The sequence below is a fragment of the Lissotriton vulgaris genome, chromosome 7 (genome assembly GCF_964263255.1).
Source record: "Lissotriton vulgaris chromosome 7, aLisVul1.2, whole genome shotgun sequence".
NCBI lineage: Eukaryota > Metazoa > Chordata > Amphibia > Caudata > Salamandridae > Lissotriton > Lissotriton vulgaris.
The window spans coordinates 1,777,232,639-1,777,254,923 of NC_141695.1; the positions used below are offsets into that span (position 1 = coordinate 1,777,232,639).

Sequence of the window (22,285 nt, forward strand, 5' to 3'; positions counted from 1 at the left end):
CAAAGTGCCATATTTATTACTGAAAAACACGTTCATTTCTTTTAATGGGAGACATTTTTTTCTACAAATCATTGTCTTAATGTGTTTCTCTACTTTAAATTAAGCCAATTAAGTCCTGATGTTTTTATGAAGCATGTTTCCCCACTTTAAATTCCTCACCTTTAAACAAAGGATTGTAGTTTCCTGTTATAAATATGGCACCATGTCTACAGGTCGCTGGGAGCATTATGCCTGCTTTTTGTAAAGACATTTGGACAAGGGAGAAAATTAAAAAAATTAATTGCATGCAATGTAAATCAACATAAAGTTAACTCTTGAGTTGAATTTTCTCCGTATTCAGAATCTCGCCTTGACACACAGAGGGCATCTTGCTCCCAGTGGTTGCCATATTTATAACTGAAAAATACAGTCCTTTTTTTAAATGGGAGAAATTTAAAGTGCAGAAAAATGTTCCCTCAAGTGCAGACAAATGTTTCTTTTTATGAACATTTTTGCAGAACATTTTTCAGCTCTTTAAATTTCTCCTGTATGTTTGTGTTGTACAAGTAACGGTGACTCATATGGCGTAAGGCCCTGTCCACAGGCTGTGAGTCCCCCATGCACATATATCCAATTCATTCATGCACATATTCATACATCCCCACAGACCATGCCCTCACTGTCGCACATGGCAGCCCTGTCATATTGCCCCTAGTCACAGTATTTTGTTCAAACCATAATGTCGGGCTCCCTGGCCAATGCAGCTGGTTCAGGGGTGTCTGGTATCAATGCTTGAGGTACTCACCCGTCAGAAACTCATGAGGATTTTCACTGATCAGAAGTAGCTCTCACTACAGAAAAGGTTGACGACCCCTGCCCCAGTGTAACTTGTGAGCTAACCACTAGTGTTTTGCATTGTGCATGTTTGGTGTGAAATGTCTGGGCACTAGTGAATATTACGCATTATTTCTTGAAATGCACTAAGAGGCGTTTAGTCAGCACACCTAGCGCTGGGAGGGTCGCGCCAGAGCGCTTCACAGCAGAATCAAGGTGCACCGGTTGGCAGAGGTCAGACACAGTCAGCTGAATACACAAGATCACATAGGCGAGGCTTTAGGAACTGCACCATTTGGCAACCACTGACCCCTCCCAGTGGGATGGGCTGTGAATTGAGGCCTATTTAAACTCCAGCACAGAGTCCTCTCTGTGCATCTTCTGAAGATCTTTCAGAGTGGAGAAGAAAGGTAGAAGACAGACATAAGATGAGTCCTGTGATCGCTCTGCTCCTCCTGGCTCTGCTGGGGCACAGCTCAGGTGAGTGCACTGTCTCCTCCAGGGTGAGTTGTGTATGCTCAGGTAGCTGTCACAACATGTCTCCATTCAAAGGGTCTTACCAAAAGCGGTCGCAATTACATACTGATTTTTGAAATCAACCTTTTTTATTAAGAGTTTTTTTTCACAAATTAAATAATTTTAGGGGGTCATAAAACAACATTCCTAATTAGTATAATAAATAATAATACATTAGGAGTATTGCAAATGTGTAGCCCTCCTGGGATCAGTTGCAATCACATAGAGGGCTGTGTCCAAGGGTCTGAAAACCACTCTTCCTTTGATTGCATTCTACAACAGAACAACAACAGAAACATTTAAACTCAGACCATGTTACTTACAGGAATTGAGACTACTTAAAAAAAACTATCTTGTAAACATTTCAGTAAGAGCAGACAGAGCAGGCAATCCCATTGGCAAATCATTTGGGAGTTGGTAACAGATCAATGTTTTGCAGCCAAATTACTGTCACAAACCATTGATATAGTCACAAGCCATTGACACAGGGAGAGGATGTGGCCTAACGGCTAAAGCGGTCAACCTCGAAGCTGGGAAACCTGGTTCAAGTCTTGGCATGGACGCTCAATATTGTGTGATTCTGGGCAAATCACGTAATCTCCCCGTGCCTAACAAAATGAATGTTTCCAACAGGTGCTCATGTAAAGTGCTCTGATAGCTTCGGGTGGAGTTCACTGATTTATTTTATTTGTTTAATTTATAAAGCGGAGCGCATGAATCAACCCCGAGAGGTATCTCCGCGCCAGAGGTAGCACAGCATAGAGTACAGACCCAGAGCCCTAGACGCAGAAGAGTTCTGGTTTAAGAAGGTTACTAAAGAGAAAATAGTCTGAATGTTTTCGAAGATGTACCAGTAGTTGATTCCAGTACTGGGGGGCAAATAGAAGGAAGCTTTCCCACCTGTACGGGCTTTCCTGAAATGAGGAATGACAAGCAGGAGGTTTCCTCCTGAGTGAAGGGCTCTATGAGGCTGGTAAGGGACACTTTTTCTGTTATAAAAGAAGGACCTCACCCATTCCAAGCTTTGTGTACAATACCACAAACTTGAGTTTCACTCTCTTGCGTATCTTCAGCCAATGGAGTTGATGCAGGTCGATGGGGAGGGGGGCAGTTTTATGTGGTACATTCCTAACAAGACGGGCAGCAGTGTTTTGTGCCACCTGGAGTCTATCTAAATAAGAATCATTGGCTGCAATCAGAAGGGCATTGCTCTAGTCCAGACGGCTCATCACAAGGCCCTGAATGTGTGTTTTATGCAGAGAGAGGGGAAGGAGAGGGAAAACTCTTGCGTATTTGCTTTTAGGTGCACAAGAGAAAAGCTATCACACATAGTACTGCAAGACAGAAGGCTTGTGTGCAAGATGTGACTCGTGACTGACTACGCACCATGGTCATCTCTTCAGCTTGTTGTGAAGCTAAGTGCCGCTGCCAACTGACGGCTTCAATGTGGCACCAAAGAAAGGTGCTGCCAAGAAAGTGGCTAGTGGGGAGCAGAAGAAGCAGACTTCCACCACTGGTGTGCTGAGCGCAACCTTATCCAGCAGGGCCGGACTGGCCATAGCAGACACCGGGCATTACCACAGTGGGCTGCCAGGGTTGGGGTCCGGTGTTGGGCCCCTGAGGGCCGATTTTGTTACATGGTCATTTTTGCAGCATAGCTGTAATATCGGTTGCTGTAGCGAAATTGTCCGAAACCAGCCGTGGCAAACAGTTCGGTTGCACCTTCAACCCCCGGTGGGGCCGGCCGAGCACTTTGCCAGGGCTGGATTTGGTTCCTAGTCCGGCCTTGTTTTTCAAGCAAGATGTGCCTGCCTCACCTGGAAGGGTACTTCTGCATCATCTACGCCTAGCACCACTTTGGATGATGATGATAGGGACACGGAGTGGACCCCGACAGAGAGCAGAAGGCAACATGAGAGGGATGGGAAAAGAAGTTTCAGAAATACTTAGGGGTCAGATGTACAATTGTTTTGTGCATGTGCAAACATGTTTGTGATTTGTTTGCGTATGCAAAGAACGAATGGCCCATGTACTAACCCTTTTTGGTGAGTCACAAATGACTTGCAACTCGCTAAATAGGATAAGCAACTTGCTATCCCGTTGTCCTTTAAGGAAAATGGGCTGCATCTTTAAAAAAACTGCTTTATTTAAAAGCAGTCCCAGACATGAAGGTCTGCTGAGCCCAGCAGGCCACCATACCTGGGAAGGGTAGCCTCATGAATATTAATGAGGCACTCACAATTTGCGACCCCTTTGGGAATTGCAAATAGTGTCTGAGACACTGTTATAGATGGCATTTTGCGACTCGCAAATTGCGACTAGCAATTTGTCGCAATTTGCGAGTCACAAATCACAATTGTTGTACTTCTGGCCCCTAGACTTATAGAAGGGTATGAAGAGGAGGATGAAGATGATGACGAGGTAGCTATGGTGGCAAGTGACACAGAGGAATCTGACATTTCTAGTTAACCAGCTTTAGGGATGTGCCGCAGATAGCAGGGCCACCAGATCCATATTTGCAAAGCCCCAGCTGAGACTTGCACCGTCCCCTGCTTCAGGAGAAGCAACAAAGCATTGGATGACTGGCCCGTCTGCTTCCAGCTCTAGGGATGCGCCGCAGATAGCAGGGCCACCAGATCCATATTTGCAAAGCCCCAGCTGAGACTTGCACCGTCCCCTGCTCCAGGAGAAGCAACAAAGCCTTGGATGGCTGGCCCGTCTGCTTCCAGCTCTAGGGATGCGCCGCAGATAGCAGGGCCACCAGATCCATATTTGCAAAGCCCCAGCTGAGACTTGCACCGTCCCCTGCTCCAGGAGAAGCAACAAAGCATTGGATGACTGGCCCGTCTGCTTCCAGCTCTAGGGATGCGCCGCAGATAGCAGGGCCACCAGATCCATATTTGCAAAGCCCCAGCTGAGACTTGCACCGTCCCCTGCTCCAGGAGAAGCAACAAAGCCTTGGATGGCTGGCCCGTCTGCTTCCAGCTCTAGGGATGCGCCGCAGATAGCAGGGCCACCAGATCCCATATTTGCAAAGCCCCAGCTGAGACTTGCACCGTCCCCTGCTCCAGGAGAAGCAACAAAGCCTTGGATGGCTGGCCCGTCTGCTTCCAGCTCTAGGGATGCGCCGCAGATAGCAGGGCCACCAGATCCCATATTTGCAAAGCCCCAGCTGAGACTTGCACCGTCCCCTGCTCCAGGAGAAGCAACAAAGCATTGGATGGCTGGCCCGTCTGCTTCCAGCTCTCCTTCAGGTATTTCCACTGGAGGGGGGTCATTAAATAAGAGAAATGGCGCCTATAGAGTTTGCATCAGTATTGGATCTTATTAGTCTACACGGTGCAAATGGTGAGGGGAAGCACCCTAGAGTCTCAAATCATTGGACCCTGAGGCCAATATTGTTACAATTGTTATCCTCTGCACACGCTCTATTCACGAGTGAAACTCACAAAACAGGAGGGGCAAACAATACAGAGGGGTAAAGTTCTGATGTCTTTTCTTTTAATCCAACAACTCACAGCCAAATTTCGTCCATAGGGGGAGACCTCACGACTTCTTCAGGGCTAGAAATAATATGACAATTATTTGTATCAACAGATGAACTATTGTCTATATGAATAATATTGGTGAACTGATGTCACCTTATTGTGGAAACCCAAAAGGACATATGCAAATCCATGAGTATACCGAACAGTGTATCTAGTGAAGGAAAGTATTTTTATTGCAGCACTTGTCATTATAACCACCGGGCAACAATAACTTGTGCGGAACACACTATGCATAAGGGTTCTGTTGCTGGGTGCCTGACTGCTCTTGCCAGGATAGGCGGCCATGAAAACACTACGAATAATACCTTTTTTCAGATTTTCATCATGTCCCCCCCAATCCCCCCAAAAGAACGGTATGGTAGTTTTCTTCAATCTGCCGCACACAAGTGTCTCAGTGTCAATGCTTGCTCTAAGTCTCTCCTCCCTGCCTTCTTCTGAGCGTCAGTTTACCAAGCATGTGGCTTTTCCAGAGGTTGAGAAGTGATGTGCACAAGAGATTCCAGGCAAATGTTATGAAGGGTAATGAAACCACGGGGGTTGACCCTGGGCATCAGCTGGCACCGAGGATAAACTACTAACCCATACACTTCCGAAAACTAGACACAGAATTCCATAGGGATGTGGCTGGCATGAATCCCATTTTTTACCCAGAATACACTGCAAGTGTCAAATCAAGAATGAAAAAAAAATCTTTCTTCACGTTTATGTGATTAAAATTTCCCCAATGTTCTTGAGTTTTCTGAGATTCTACCATCTAAAGTTCTCTCACTTCTCGAAATAAAAACAGTCGGCTGAATGTGTGTGAAGGCCTATTGCATGGGGCAGGAAGAGATCAAAATTGTGCAGATACCATTAACTTGACATGGCCACAGATATCAGATCCCAAGACAGCAAAGCCGAAGCGGGTGTGAGCAGCGTTCTATGCAGGGACATGACCCCAGTTTACAAGGGTGAACTGGACGTAAGGGAAGCAAAGGCGCAGCATACACGCCCGACGGATGCAACACATACTGAGAGCGGAAACTATAACAAGCGCTATATTAATGCAAACCTTTCTCCCCCTGTTATCCCTTCGCTATCCTCTCACTCCAAGTAACTGACTAATATCCACCATTGAAATTACTTTCATATTTCACCATATTAATTCACCCCTAATCCTTTATAGGCTTCCTGAATAGCGTACGTCAACAAGCGCTATATAAATACAAACCTTTGTCCTCCTCTATCCTTCTGCTATCATTCCAAATCCAAATAACTGATTAACCCATCCACCACTTAAAATGTACTTGCATGTTTCACTAAACTAATTCAACACTAATCCTCTATGGGTCCCGGAGTAGCGTGCTACCCGCTGAAAAAGCGCTTTGACGCCTCGTCGGGGGTAGTAAGCTCTATATAAATGCCATTACAATACAATACAATACATTGCAAGCTAGATATTGTGGCTTATGGTGCGAGTGGAGCGGGCTGTGCGGACACACAGGGGCACCGGTTTTCGGGTTACTGAAGGGAGACAGAACGGTGCACATGGAAAAGCTTTCCAGACAACAGAAAAGTTCAGAAAGGCCAGAAGACCCAAGAAAGAGCAGGGGGCAGCAAAGAGACCGTGAAAAAGCAAACGGCTTCAAGGAGCAGAGAGTTTATGGAGAGCCAGGGAGCTCCCATCAAGGCCGCTATGTGGATTGTAAAGCGCCGGCTCAAATACCTTCGTGCCGATTTCGCGCTATATAAAATTGCAAGAAAAAAAATAATAATAAAAAAAACACTGCTCTGCACGTGGAATGGATGTGCTTGACACCACGCTGCACGCCGGAGTGTGACAGTGAACATTTGTAAAGCTCCTGTGTGTCTACGCGTCAGCCATGCCCCCCCCTCACTGTGGCGTTCCGGCTCGGACCCTGTGGGTCAAGGGCACCAGGACAAGCTCTTGTGATGCGGCACCGACAGTTCGAGGAGTGCCGGTGCCTGGTCCACTGTGGCCGGTCCTTCCAGGGCAGCTAAAGTTACTCCCCCTGAAGAGAGGCGATTGTTGTGTCCTGCGAGACACGCTCTAGTGTCTCGACAGGCACTGGTTTAAAAACCACTCCCTCTAAGGGAGTGCACACACTGCACCCCACACCCATCCACCACCAGCATCACGAGTGACGTAACCCGGCTAATAAATAGGTGCACGTGCTTGTGGCCAGTTGATGAGCGATAGCCAAGGTGTCTGCGTCAGTCATTAATCAGCATGTGGGCCTAGGGTCCACAAGATAACAGTGATGAGCCGGTACAAGAGGGCCGGGCAACCCCAAGAGCCGGGCTCCAGAACTGCCGTGATAAGGGGACCTTTCTTCTTTGTGGTCATTTCAGCTCGATGGGGGTAGATAAAAGTCCATGTTGGCTCCTCTTAATAGCTGCTCGAGCTCTTACTGCAGCTTATTTGGACTGAGAGTCTATTTGGCGCCCTGTCCCTTTGGTGTAGAGGGGGGCCCTCTCCGGCTTTGTCTTACTGCAAGCCATTAACAAGACGCCCTGGGTGAAAAAAATCAAAGATTTTTTTCCAAACTTACCCAGAAATCAATCACACAGTACAAGAAGAAGCCTAAAAATGGGTTCAGACAACTTAGCAAAGCCCTATCAATGATCCTTTATCCTTAATATGCCCATATCCCAAAACTCGCACCCAATCGCTAGATAGGTTTAGATGTAAAAAGACACTTTTACTGGTTAATTGACCTCTGAGAAAGAGACGGAGGCTCGGCATTGAAACTTAAAATACAGCCTGCAGTCCAACTAAGCTGGGCGATCTAGTAATAGTAACTCATCCGTCACGTTAAGATAACTAACTCTGCTGTAAAGTTTCAGGAAAAGGCAGAAGCTCCTTCCACCCCCAGAGGAGGGCGCCACCTCACCTCTGTACTCGTCGCTTTTGGGGATTTCCTGATTTTCTGCCCCGAAACGATAAAAAAGGGATCTTTGCTGGTTCAAAGCTGAAAGTGAAGGCCTGTGGAGGCAAAATGCGGCCCTGCTCTGTGCAACATGCTAATCAGGTCAGACGCCATGGTTGTACAGCTGTTCCCGAAGACAGTCCCAGGGCAAAGGCACCCCAATGCCACATACTCCTGTACGGGGAGAGAGAGGGGCGCTGTCTGTAATAATCTTTATTAGCGCTATATTAGACCTGTTAGACGGACCGGGAGGGTCGGCCGAGATTACGGGGAGAGGTCTCCAGGGAGAGCCGTCTCCAACGACTGTACAGGTAAGTAACTTCCCCCCCCACAGACGGACACCACACAAGATTGAAGGTTAACGAGACTTTATATGCAATTCTTAGGTTACGTCGTTATGATACAAGGAGGTCTGGACTCAGGGGTCCCCTCGGTTCTGATCTCTGGTTGAGGAGAAAGGGTAGCGGGACAGTCTTAGTTACCAATGAGTTAAATAGCTCTCAATCCTCGAGCTCGGCGTGGTTGCTGATCGGGCCGTGGAGGAGCCAAGCAGGTCCCGAGATGGATGAAGGATGGTCGACGGGCCGTGGAGAAGCCAAGCAGGTCCCGATGAAGATGATGGTTACAACGGTCCGCGGCCTCGCCAGCAGATCCGGACGACGGTGAAGAATGAAGGTTACGACGGCTGTGGCAGCGCCAACAGGCAGGACGATGGTGCACAGGACAGAGCTACGGCAGCGCCAGTAGTCCGTCCAGGATGAGTTCCTCTTACGTCTCTCGACTCCAAGATACAACTGACTTCCTGCTCTGGAGCTGCCCCAGTTATAGGGCTGGCGTGCTTTGATGTCCGGACCCTCGCACTTGGAGGTCGGGAGGTCCGGGATGAGGGAGTCCAGACACCCAGCAGGGGGGTGGAGCCAGCGCCCGGGGAGGCGATGGGCGAGCGGCACTGGGCGGGGGGAGAGCCATCGGCACCTCTTTCTCCCATTGACTTGCCAAGTAGCCCGCTCACCTCCTGGGTGGAGGGTGGTGCCGGATTGTCTGAGGCTGGGCTAGGCCCAGGGTTGAGGTCGATCGGGGGCCAGGCGGCCTCGTGGCGAGGTGTCCAAGATGGCGGCCCGGGCTGGGTGCATGGGCCGGCAGTGGATCGGACCCACGAGGTTATCATGTTCGAGGGCAGGGGTCCCTGAGGGGACGTAGGGCGTGCAATGGTGGTGTGTGGTGCTTGCGTGACTGGGCTCGGGCCTGGTCGAGCCGGGGGAGAGCGGCCCGTCATGTGGCCTGTCCAACATGCGTCCCCCCCAGCTGAAGGCGGGGAGAGTTACCCATCCTCTTGGGGACTCTCTTCGTCGAGGCGGAAAAACCGGGACAGGCCATCGGCGTTGGCGTGGTCGGACCCAGGCCGGTGTTCGACTGTGAAGTCCATACCTTGTAAGGAGATGGACCAGCGTAGCAATTTTGGGTTTTCCCCCCGCATATGCATCAACCACTGCAGGGGTCGGTGGTCAGTCTGCACCCGAAAGTGGGTGCCAAAAAGGTAGGGCCGGAGCTTCTTGAGGGCCCATACCACAGCGAAGGCTTCCCTCTCTATGGTGCTCCAGCGTTGTTCCCGGGGTAGGAGTCTCCGGCTGATGAAGGCCACCGGTTGATCGAGGCCTTCGGTGTTCACTTGGGACAGGACCGCCCCAATGCCCTGGTCGGAGGCGTCCGTCTGGACGACGAACTCCCGGCTGTAGTCTGGGGCCTGGAGCACAGGAGCGGAACACATGGCGGCCTTTAACTGTTCGAATGCCGCTTGACACTCTGGGGTCCAGTTCACCTTCTTGGGCTGATTTTTTGACGTGAGTTCGGTGAGAGGCCCCACGATGGTACCATAGTCTTTCACGAACCTTCGGTAGTAGCCCGTGAGGCCCAGGAAGGCTCGCACCTCAGTTTGAGTGATAGGGGGTTGCCAGTTCTGGATGGCGGCAATTTTCAGCTGTAGGGGGGCCACTAGGCCGCTTCCCACCTGGTGTCCGAGGTAGGTCACCGACCCTTGTCCAATTTGGCATTTGCTGGCCTTGATCGTGAGGCCAGCTCGCTGAAGGGCTTGCAGCACTGCTTGGAGGTGGTGGAGGTGCTCGGTCCAATGGTGGCTGTACACAGCGATGTCGTCCAGGTAGGCGGCGCTGAACTCTTCGAGCCCCGCCAGGACCTGATTGACGAGCCGTTGGAACGTCGCTGGGGCATTCTTCATGCCGAAGGGCATGACCGTAAAGTGATAGTGGCCATCGGGGGTGGAGAAGGCAGAGCGTTCTTGTGCTCGGGGTGTGAGGCCGATCTGCCAATAACCTGCCGTCAGGTCGAAGATGCTGAGGTAGCGGGCAGCGCCCATTCGGTCGACCAGTTCATCTGCCCGGGGGATGGGGTGTGCGTCCGTTCTGGTGACTTCATTCAGGCCCCGGTAGTCGACACAGAACCGGAGTTCTGGTGTGGTCCCGGGGGCGGCTGCTTTGGGGACCAGTACGACCGGGCTGGCCCATGGACTGTCTGAGGGCTCGATGACCCCGAGCGTGAGCATCTTAGCTACTTCCGCCTGGATGCAGGCCCGTACCCGATCAGGTACGCGGTAGGCCCGGTGGCGGATAGGAGGGCTGTCTCCGGTGTCCACATCGTGCACACACCAGGAAGTGACACCCGGGGTGAGGGAGAACAGACTGGCGAACCGTGATAGGAGGGCTTGGCACTCTTGCCGTTGTTCTCTGGTGAGGGTCTCCGAGAGTCGGACCCCATCCACGGAGCCGTCTTGCTCCTGGGTCCGCAAGAGGTCAGGGAGAGGCTCGGAGTCGTCTTCAACCCCATTGTCTGTGGCCATCAAGAGGCTGAGTTCTGTTCGTGCAAAGTGGGGTTTCAGTCTGTTGGTGTGGAGGACTCGGAGCGGATTCCGGGCGGACTCCATATCGATCAGATAGGTGGCAGGACCCTTGCGCTCGATTACCTTGAAGGGTCCCGTCCATTTGTCTTGGAGAGCGCACGGTTCTGTGGGGGACATTACCCAGACCTGTTGCCCCGGCTCGAATTCAATGGATGAGGCGTTCTGGTCATACCATTTCTTCATGTCCTCTTGACTGGCCTCTAGGTTGGCTTTTGCTAGGTCTCTGAACCGCCGGGACTGGTTGCGGAGGGTGAGGAGGTACCGGAAGACATCTGGAGGACTCTTGGCCGGAGGCATCTCCCAGCCTTCTTTGATCAGGCTGAGTGGCCCCCGTACTGGGTGCCCATAGAGCAGCTCGAAGGGGCTGAAGCCTAGGGACTTCTGTGGGACCTCCCGGTAGGCGAAGAGGAGGCACGGCAGCAGCACGTCCCACTGGCGACGGAGGGGCTCTTCCAATCCCCCGATCATCCCTTTTAGCGTGCGATTGAACCGCTCAACAAGTCCGTTTCCTTGGGGGTGATAGGGGGTCGTGAAGCGGTAGGTGACCCCACACTGTTGCCAGAGGGACTTCATATATTTAGAAATAAAGTTCGTGCCTCTGTCACTGACGACTTCTCGGGGGAACCCCACACGGGAGAAGATCCCCATCAGGGCCCGGCCGACCACTGGGGCTGTCACGGTCCGGAGAGGAATAGCCTCAGGGTAGCGGGTGGCGTGGTCCACTAGTACCAGGATGAAGCGATGGCCTTGTCTTGTACGCGGGTCCAGGGGTCCCACAATGTCTATCCCGACCCTCTCAAAGGGGGTTGTGACTACTGGAAAGGGTTGCAGGGGAGCCTTTAATTTGCGGCCGCTCTTCCCACTGGCTTGGCACGTGGGGCAAGATCGGCAATGCTGGTGCACATCGTTTCTCATTTTGGGCCAGAAGAAGTGGGTCACTAGGCGGCTGTAGGTTTTATCCTGTCCCAGGTGCCCTGCCAGGGGGGCATCGTGGGCCAGGTTTAGCAGGAAGTCTCTAAAGCGGAGGGGCACCACTAGTACTCGGTTGGCCCCCAGCTCGGCGATTCGTTGCTCGCTGTACAATAGATCATTGTCCCAGTAGACCCAATGAGTTCCGGAGGTATCCCCGGCGCTTTGGGCGAGCGCTTGTTGTCGGAGTCCCTCAAGGGAGGGACAGGTCTTCTGTTCCTGACGAAATTGTTCTTGTGTGGGTCCCCCTTCTTGAGCCCACTGATCAAGATTAGCGAGGTCGGAAGGTTGAGCAAGTTCGAGGGGGATGCCATGGTCGGGGGTCTCGGCGGGGGCGACCGGAGGCGGTGGCGCCGGCCATTCTGGTTCTTCCGGGTGATGGTTGGCACGGGCGGCCATGGACCGGGTGGTGACGCACGCCCAGTCTGGGGCGCCCAACATCCCCAAGTGTTCTTTTCGCTCCACGGCTGCCCACGGGGAGCTTTCCAGGTCATTTCCGAGGAGGCATTCCACGGGGGCGTCGTCTCGGACCGTTACCTTCAACATGCCGGAGACCCCTCCCCACTCAAAGGGGACGCAGGCCATCCGACACAGACTTTCCGAGTTGTCGGCTGATCGCACAGGGCAGAGAACGTTCGGTAGATATTGTTCTGGGGTCACCAGATGACAGCGGACGGCTGTCACACTGGCCCCGGTGTCTCGAAGGGCTTCGGCCCGTTGTCCATTGATGCTCACCCATTGGCTGTACTTCTGGGTGTTAGCGGGTAGGGGGACCCGCGGGACCATGTCTCTTCCCCCTAAGCACGCGAGAGTCATGGCGGCTGGCTCCCACTCTTGATACTCTTGCTCGCCTGTTTCTTGTTCCTCGGAGATCTGTTCTTCCCCTAGTGCCGCGGCGGCCACCTGGCGGGGTCTTGGACTCTGATACTGCGGGCAGCTTGGGTCGTTTGCATAGTGGCCGACTCGTTGGCATCGGTGACATGTAACATTGGCTCTGTATCCCGGTCGCGCCGGGGTGCTGCCCCGGTTGGCCGGGGGGGTGGTGCTGGTAGCGGGGGCGGCCGGAGTATTGTCTCTTCCTCGTCCTTGGCCCCCTCCTCCTCCTCTGGGTCGGTAGTGACCATTGTTGTTCCTGTTCTGCTCGTAGGACCCATTCCGGCCCACTCTGGTGATCTCCCACCGGTCAGCTTCGGCTGCGAGCTGCCGGGGATCGGTTAACTTGCTGTCGAGGAGGTGTTGGCGTAGTTCAATGAAGCAATTGTTGGACAGATGCTCCCATACCATCAGATTGAACAGCTGCTCGTAGGTCGTGACGTTGTTCCCTCTGATCCAGCCTTCGAAGGCTCGGCTAAAGTACGTTACATAGTCCACCCAAGTTGTACCTGGAATGCGTGTGCAGTCTCGGAACCTCTGACGGTACATCTCGGGCGTGAGGCCATAGCGGGTGAGGAGGGCCGCTTTCATATGGTCGTAGGAGGTCATCTGGTGGTCTGGGAGCTGTAACAGAGTATCGCGGCCCTCATTGAGGAATTTGCCCCATAGGCCGGCTCCCCAGTCGGCTCTATCGATCCGGTGCGCAGTCATCGCGATTTCATAGGCCTTAAACCATTGCTGGATGTCGTCTTCTCGAAAATATTCTCGGACCACATCCTTGGGGATGTGCACTTTTTTCTCCGCGGTCCCTGGGGTGGACGGTCTGTCGGGCACCCCTAACTCTTTATTTTGTTTGCGCAGGTTGATCTCGGCTAGGTTCCGTTCGTGCTCGTACGTTAGTCTTTTTTCCTCGAGCTCCCTTTGCCTCTGTTTCTCCTCTCTTTCTTCTCGGAGGCGAAGGTGCTCTAAGTTTATTTTTTGCTCGGCCAATTTGAGTTCTATGTCCATCTTGAGTCGGGCCATTTCGAGTTCGTGTAGTCGGGCTTTTTCTCTTTCTTGGATCTCGTCTTGCGAGAGACTGGTTCTTTGCCCCTCAGGGGCCGTGTTGGTATTTTTCGCGGTGCTTTGCTCAGGGGCTTCGACATCCCCGGTCTCTGCCCAAGATTCTAGGGCATGCTTAAAATCGTCCTTGGTACTTAGTCCGGTGGTAGCGATACCTAGTTCGATGCAGAACTGCTTTAGTTCACGATGGCTGTATTCCTCTAGTTTTTCCATTTGGAACTTCTCAGTTGATCCGCTCTCTTTAGTCGACATTGTTGTTCGTTGTGGGGTGAGCTACTCTCTGTACGTTATGCGGTGATTCGGATCCCACCGCTGCCACCAATGTTAGACGGACCGGGAGGGTCGGCCGAGATTACGGGGAGAGGTCTCCAGGGAGAGCCGTCTCCAACGACTGTACAGGTAAGTAACTTCCCCCCCCACAGACGGACACCACACAAGATTGAAGGTTAACGAGACTTTATATGCAATTCTTAGGTTACGTCGTTATGATACAAGGAGGTCTGGACTCAGGGGTCCCCTCGGTTCTGATCTCTGGTTGAGGAGAAAGGGTAGCGGGACAGTCTTAGTTACCAATGAGTTAAATAGCTCTCAATCCTCGAGCTCGGCGTGGTTGCTGATCGGGCCGTGGAGGAGCCAAGCAGGTCCCGAGATGGATGAAGGATGGTCGACGGGCCGTGGAGAAGCCAAGCAGGTCCCGATGAAGATGATGGTTACAACGGTCCGCGGCCTCGCCAGCAGATCCGGACGACGGTGAAGAATGAAGGTTACGACGGCTGTGGCAGCGCCAACAGGCAGGACGATGGTGCACAGGACAGAGCTACGGCAGCGCCAGTAGTCCGTCCAGGATGAGTTCCTCTTACGTCTCTCGACTCCAAGATACAACTGACTTCCTGCTCTGGAGCTGCCCCAGTTATAGGGCTGGCGTGCTTTGATGTCCGGACCCTCGCACTTGGAGGTCGGGAGGTCCGGGATGAGGGAGTCCAGACACCCAGCAGGGGGGTGGAGCCAGCGCCCGGGGAGGCGATGGGCGAGCGGCACTGGGCGGGGGGAGAGCCATCGGCACCTCTTTCTCCCATTGACTTGCCAAGTAGCCCGCTCACCTCCTGGGTGGAGGGTGGTGCCGGATTGTCTGAGGCTGGGCTAGGCCCAGGGTTGAGGTCGATCGGGGGCCAGGCGGCCTCGTGGCGAGGTGTCCAAGATGGCGGCCCGGGCTGGGTGCATGGGCCGGCAGTGGATCGGACCCACGAGGTTATCATGTTCGAGGGCAGGGGTCCCTGAGGGGACGTAGGGCGTGCAATGGTGGTGTGTGGTGCTTGCGTGACTGGGCTCGGGCCTGGTCGAGCCGGGGGAGAGCGGCCCGTCATGTGGCCTGTCCAACAAGACCCGCCTAGGGCAAGTGATAGCACGGCATGGGAACTAGTGTCTCCTGCAACTGCTAGAGGGTGTTGCAGGTTTGTGCTACTCTTTACAATATTTGACAGGATTATAAAAACACATGTACACTTTGATGTTCCCGGGGGGATCTGACTCGCTCTATGAAGTACGGGGCTGGTATAAAAAGCTGTGTCTCAGACTGCAGGGCGACAGTCATGGAAAGGGAACTGATTAATGTCAGGAGAGTGCGCCCTTCCTAAACGCGTCGACTCCAGCTTCTTTAGACAAATTATAAATTAAGCTCAGGTGACTGATATCACGGACTACACGTTTCTTGACACATACCAGGTAGTTTTGTTTAAAGGAACCAACACCACAGAAAACAAACTATAAGACGCGCAAGCGCTGGCAGGCGCCACCGCTGAATGAAGGCAGCAGGGGGAGGGTAGAGAGGAGGGGGTGGGCGCGATTCCCTTGTGGGAGCTAGCAGCAAGGCACGATAATTGATACCATATGGCGCCAGCTGCTCGCTCCCGCAATGGAATCGCCAAACGTGCATGCGTTGCCATTGAAGGCAACGGAAAGCGTGCACGTTTTTGGCTGAAAAGCCAAAGCCATTCCAAGAGGTCTTTTGCCTTTGTAGCGCATGCGTGCTGCTAGGCGAGACCTAAAAATAATCACAAGAGGCATTTCCTCTTTCTACGTGTGCTGCAGAATGCAGCACACACAGAAAAAGGAAAAACAAGGAGAAATAAAGATATTTCTCCTCGTTGTGCTTCCTTTATGCCACCCCTAGGGAGGCGTAAGCTTTTGGCACTGCCTCAGATTTACGATTTCTCATAAATCTGGGGCAGTGTCAAAAGGTCAACGATGTTGGTGGAAACGCCCCCAGCAACACCCATTGCACGCCCCTTTAACGCAGAACACTGCGTTGAAGGGACTGACATTTATCAGGCAGCATTGAGCCAAAAGAAGTGGATAAGTGCTGCCTGATAAATATCACGCAGGCTTCTGCGCCACGGAATGTCACAAAAAGTGACGTTCCGATGGCGCAAGGGGTCTCATAAATGAGGCCCGAACTTTCTTGCTGGCTGTGGGAACGGTGGCATGATAGTCCTAAGGTTCCGAAGTACGAAACATGTGGCTGCTGTTTTGTTGATATGTGTCTCCATGGAGAGTTTATCATCAACATATACTCCTATATTACACACTGAATGTCATGTCTCTAGGTTGCCCATGCTAGTCCAAGGCGAGAAATTGCTCAGGAGCGTGTAAGGCTCTTTAGAGGGTGAGAAACATAACACTTTGGTTTTCTCTCCATTGAATTTTAAGGAGTTGTTTTTCAGCAAAACTATCATCTCTTTTAGGCATTTCTGGAATTCCTCTTTCTCATCACATTCACTTGTTCATTCCGAGCTGGAGCTGAAAAGTTGGAAAGCGAGGCAGCTTTTAAATGTTATCTCTATATATTTTTTAAAGTGCAGTATACTCAATTGCTACTATTCAGACTTCTCTGTGACAAACAGCACAAGGAAAAACGACAATTCCATTGATAAATGGGAATGCCTTTTATGACAAGCCCAAAATGTGAAGATGAGTCTCAGGGATGTGACTTAAGGAGAACAGCAAAGGACTGAGGGTTCTACTTCTGGGCGGATGGGGCCAGGCTGTCAACACTAGAAAGGGTGAAAGAAATGGTACTTTAGAACCCCTGAAGCTGTAGGAAGTCCTGCTAGAGTTCCAAGGAAGGGGAAGCTTTCAAGAAGGCAGAGCCATGTGCAGCAGAGAGCTTCTGGTGTGGCACTAAAGGAGCAATCGCTGCAGGAGCCTGAAAAAAGATGCTTGATGGGGATATTGAGGGTGGCTGGGGCGCGTCTAAGCAGAAATGAAGCAGAAGGTTCTTATTGTGATCTCCGATCAGGCGAGTGATCTTGGTGCTTTAGGATGGCCGTCTTGTAGATGATGTATTAACACATAAGTCATAGGGCTGCTTGATGGAAGATCCAGTGTTCTTCCCTGATGGGTCTCCAGTCATATGCACTCCTAAAGGAGGATCTAGTGTATTACCTAAGGGAGTTAAAGTCATGAGGATTCCTGAAGGATCCAATATACTTCTCCAAGTGGTCTCAAGTCATATGGATTCCGGAAGTTGGATCCAGTATACCGGGTCCTCAAGTCATACTGATCCTGGTGGAGAATCCAGTGTGCTTCCTAAGGGTCCTCAAGTCATGCAGATTCCTGAAGCAGGATACAGTATACTCTCCTATGGGGTCTCAAGTCACATGAATGCCTGAAGGAAGAACGAGTGTGCTTCTTAAGGGTCCTCAAGTCATATGGATCCCTGAAGAGTAAGAGGATCCAGTGTATGTCCCTAAGGGGCCTCAAGTCATATGGATTCCTGAAAGAGGATCAGTGTATGTCTCTAAGGGGCCTCAAGTCATGTGGATTCCTGAAAGAGGATCCAGTGTACTCACCTAAGGGTCCTCAGGTCATATGGATCCATGAAGAGTAAGAGGATCCAGTGTGCTTCCTAAGGGCCCTCAGATCATATGGATCCATGAAGAGTAAGAGGATCCAGTGTACTCACCTAAGGGTCCTCAGGTCATATGGATCCATGAAGAGTAAGAGGATCCAGTGTACTCACCTAAGGGTCCTCAGATCATATGGATCAATGAAGAGTAAGAGGATCCAGTGTACTCACCTAAGGGTCCTCAGATCATATGGATCCCTGAAGAGTAAGAGGATCCAGTGTATGTCCCTAAGGGGCCTCAAATCATATGGAATCCTGAAAGAGGATACAGTGTGCTTCCTAAGGGTCCTCAAGTCATATGGATCCCTGAAGAGTAAGAGGATCCAGTGTATGTCCCTAAGGGGCCTCAAGTCATGCGGATTCCTGAAAGAGGATCCAGTGTACTTCCTAAGAGTCCTCAAGACATATGGATCCATGAAGAGTAAGAGGATCCAGTGTGCTTCCTAAGGGTCCTCAGGTCATAGATCCATGAAGAGTAAGAGGATTCAGTGTACTCACCTAAGGGTCCTCAGATCATATGGATCCATGAAGAGTAAGAGGATCCAGTGTGCTTCCTAAGGGTCCTCAGGTCATATGGATACATGAAGAGTAAGAGGATCCAGTGTGCTTCCTAAGGGTTCTCAGGTCATATGGATCCATGAAGAGTAAGAAGATCCAGTGTGCTTCCTAAGGGTCCTCAGGTCATATGGATACATGAAGAGTAAGAGGATCCAGTGTGCTTCCTAAGGGTTCTCAGGTCATATGGATCCATGAAGATGTAAGAGGATCGAGTGTGCTTCCTAAGGGTCCTCAGGTCATATGGATCCATGAAGAGTAAGAGGATCCAGTGTGCTTCCTAAGGGTTCTCAGGTCATATGGATCCATGAAGATGTAAGAGGATCGAGTGTGCTTCCTAATGGTCCTCAAGTGAAATGGATTCCTGAAGAAGGATCCAGTGTCCTTCCCCAAGGGGCAGGACTTTGGTCAAGTTCTTCTGCCCTTCAGTGGATTCCACTGACAGTAGACGTGGGAGAGTCAGGAGGGCGGGAGGAGAGTCTTTCCTCTCTCTCTGTACTTTAGGATGAAGAAGTCCTAAATCATTGCTCAGACATTGGAAGCTAGGGAACAGGGCTTGCCCTTAGAGAGATGCAAGGGGTGCTACACACAGGTTAAAGTGTCTCCTTGAATCACTCTTGAAAGAAGAGTTTTTTTGTCCAAGAGAAGTGGTAGAGTGTCGTACAGTTGCGCGGTTAGGTGAAAAGTATTCTTTCTGGTGTGAACCTGGATTGAGTTCAAACTTTTCCTGGTGTCCTTAACGAAAACGAGTGCACACGTTTGAGGGACATGTGCTTGTCTCTTTCATATGGGTTTATACTGAGCTCCTCCCTGTACACTGGTCCTCTGCGATTGAAATGGGCTGATTACAATGCGGGAATATCATGGTGCAGCAGGGACCTTTATGACCCCCCTCTCATGGTATGGATGGTAGACTGCGACTTGCATGAGAGAATGGGAAACCAATTCAGGACTGTTGAAGCCTTTGCAAGGAAAAAGCAAGGCGAGTGGTGATAAATAATGGAAACGGGATGGGACTCATGGTCTCCTTGAGCGGTGAAGCTGAGGTCACCAGTCACTTCTTGAGACTGTCTCTGCGGGGACCATGAGCACACTGCACATTAGTAGACCGAGTGCAAACTACAGAGGGTTTTTGGATGATGCCCCCCCCCCCCCCGCCGCCTAAGGTGCTGCAATACCGCTGCTCCAGCTCTTGAACTACTTAGAACATGAACAACGAAGAAACACATTCAACATTTAAGACTGAAATAAGATCAAAATTGTGGCAGAAATCTGTCTTAGTTATCAATTCCAGAGCAGACTTGAAATGAGATGGTCACTGAAGAAGATGCTGCTTCTCCCAGGGGTTGTAGCTGCATCATCACTGCCCAGGAGGAAGGCCCAGCATCACCTGGAGACCAAGCCAGGGTGGAGGTATCAGAAGGATCAGAGCGCGTCCTCTCAGCGGGAGTCACACTCATGCACATGTCCCTGTGTCTCTTCATTCTGTCTTTTCGTTTGTGCTTCTCTTGACACGTGAGGTCATGGAAGAGTGCCCGCCGTCCTCTCTAATGCCTCTCGTGTCTCTTGTCCATCACTCCTCAATGAAACATGTTTCTAAGATGTTGTTCTTAGCATCTCGCTGACTTATTGAATGAAAGTTGTCTTACTGTCCTCATCTAACATGCCTTTGTCTTCTGCCATCATCTGCGTTGTTACAGATGTCCCTAAACATAGCCCCATGCTTAGAAGAATCAGTACATCTTGTGACAGGTCTGAGGAGTCTCTATGGGCTGCTTTATTGATCCCTCTCATGTGCTCACAAAGATGGAAGCTTCACCACAGTAACATGAACCATCTCTGTTCCCCTGAAGGTATCCAAATGGCCTGTGTACAAGTCCCAGGAGCGCTGGTGCAGATCGATGCTGGGAATGGACTGGTCTTTGGAGTGAATCAAGGTGCAAACATTTACACCCTCTTCAACGGCCAGTGGGTTCAACTCTCCGGAGCCCTGAAACACGTCACCGTCGGCGCCGCGGGAGTCTGGGGCGTCAACAATGCCAACCTGATCTATAAACTTGTGGGAGGAGCCTGGACCCAAACCACTGGTAAGTTCATATGTGGGAGAAGATATGTAAAATCCAGGTATCACAGTTTATTTATTGATTCGGCTCTGTGTCAATTAATCAACTAATCAATCAATCAATCAATCAATCAAACTTTATTCGACTACTTTAGCCATAAAAGTCAAATCATCATATAACACAATAATAAAACTTACAAATCAGATTTTTCTAACTATCCTTAACCTACACAAAAATTCCCATATATACAATTTTTTACATATAATTTTTCATACCCCCATCAATACATCAATATATCTCATATTCACAATATTAAAAAAACAAATATATATAGTTAAAATATATTCCTTCGTAAATCAACTTGTATCAAAGGACATGTGAGCATCCTAGTGAATGGTAAAAGACTTCCTAATTTTCTTAAACTAAATTAAAAAACGTCAAATTTGAAGAACAAATAACACAAGAGTTCAGCTGCTGCAGATAGTTCATCATGGCCGGCCTGCATTACACACAATATATAGGGTTTCAATAAGGGTGTATTACCTTTTCTCCTTGGTGCGTCGTAATAGCTACAAAAGAAGATTTCTCTGACCGAGTGTCACATGGGCAGAGGGGAAACTGCCTATTAAAATAATTTTCTTCATTGAGAGCAAAAAAATAATGTACACCATATAAACGGAATCTGGTCATTAAAAATCTGTGCTGCACATTCTGTACTATGGTAATATAAGACTATACATCAGGGCCCGTCATACAGAAACTACCCCGGGGGCACCGCGGGCATGTGCACCCGCTTTGTGCACCCCTAGGGCACTTTGGTATTACAGAAGGGGGTGCAGACCCTTGTGCGACCCCTTCTGTGCCACTAGCAGCGCTGCCGCATATGTAGCACCAGCGCTTTCTCAGGAGGGAATCACTCATTTGCACGGGGGTGTGTCCCCCATGCAAATGAGGGAATCATTTGTCCCCGTGCCCTGCCATATAATGCACGCGGGAGCAGAGGCAAACATGGGTTTAAGAGGTGCACGGAGTGAGCCAAAAAGGGTGGGGCTTTTTCAGTGCACCTCCTACAGGCACCACTCTGAAGGGCAGAAAGGGGGTACAATGGACCCCCCTGACATTCCCTTGCAGGCAGGTGGAGTCACTCAGTGCACCCGTCTGCTAGGGGGTCTCTCTCTCCTCTTGAAAGTGCAGACGGCATTGAAGCAGCCGTCCCTTCCCACTGGACCGCACTGCCCCGGGCAATGCCAGTGTGCAGCTGCCCTGGGGCAGCACCGTCACCATCACAAGGCGCACTTTTCATGTTTGTGCCCAGCACACCTGTTGTAAGGTGTTCCGTGACGCAAACAAGGAAAGTGCACCCTTATAGTAATACGGGTCATGGGGCTTTTAGGGGAAGGTCAAGAGCTGCAACTGTCACTTTGCTTAATCTCCCGCCTCCCTTCCTTCTGTTCTGATATTCAGAATCCGAGATCTAAGAGCTCTTTTGCTGATTCCCCTCTTAGATTTGGATAAAAATAAAAACTAGACACTCCTATGTTCTCACGTGATTTGTTGCTAAAATCCCCCCCTGGTGTTTGCACGGCCTCCTTCAAGCTCACACAGTCCTGTTGAATGTTCCTATTCAGAGGGGCGCCTCTTTTATCCAAACTGCTCCCCATAATAATAGACGAGCCCCATGAATGTCACCCTCAATGAACAGAACTCACAGTCCTGCTCAGGAGATGTGATTAGCGCAGCTGGAAGGGACCCCCAGCTTCTTTTTATACACTTGGGTCCAAATTTATGACCTTGCAAACCTTGACAGAATTTTGTAGCCACAAAAAAGCCACTTTGCGTGACTCTGAGGGGCTTAAAAAATATGGGGCCTCATTTATGACTTTTTGCCGTAGGGAAGCGCAGCAGGCCTTCCTGCTGTGCTTCCCTACGGCAAAAGAAAAGGGCAGAAATGCGCCGTATCTATAAGATACGGCGCATTCCTGTCCTTTTCCCCTCCGCCGGCGCACAATGGGCTGCCTGCGCCAACGCAGGCACCCTTGCACCATGGTTCCCGGGTGCCTGCGTTGCGGGGAAGATTATTTTTGTACAGGAATGTTGGACCTGGGCCTCTTGGCAGGGTCATCCCTAAACTTTTTGCC

General features: G+C 50.8%; 1 protein-coding gene across 1 annotated transcript in view; it reads left to right on the forward strand.

Annotated features, from left to right (window-relative positions):
- Positions 1-1,201: 1,201 nt before the first annotated feature.
- The window catches only part of LOC147706661 (fish-egg lectin-like), a 67,409-nt gene continuing 46,325 nt past the window's right edge, over positions 1,202-22,285 (forward strand). The window contains exons 1-2 of the mRNA XM_086929114.1: positions 1,202-1,293; positions 19,938-20,171. Of these exons, the coding sequence (XP_086785240.1) occupies positions 1,242-1,293; positions 19,938-20,171 (286 nt within the window). The 5' untranslated portion in view covers positions 1,202-1,241. The remainder of the gene's footprint in view (positions 1,294-19,937; positions 20,172-22,285) is intronic.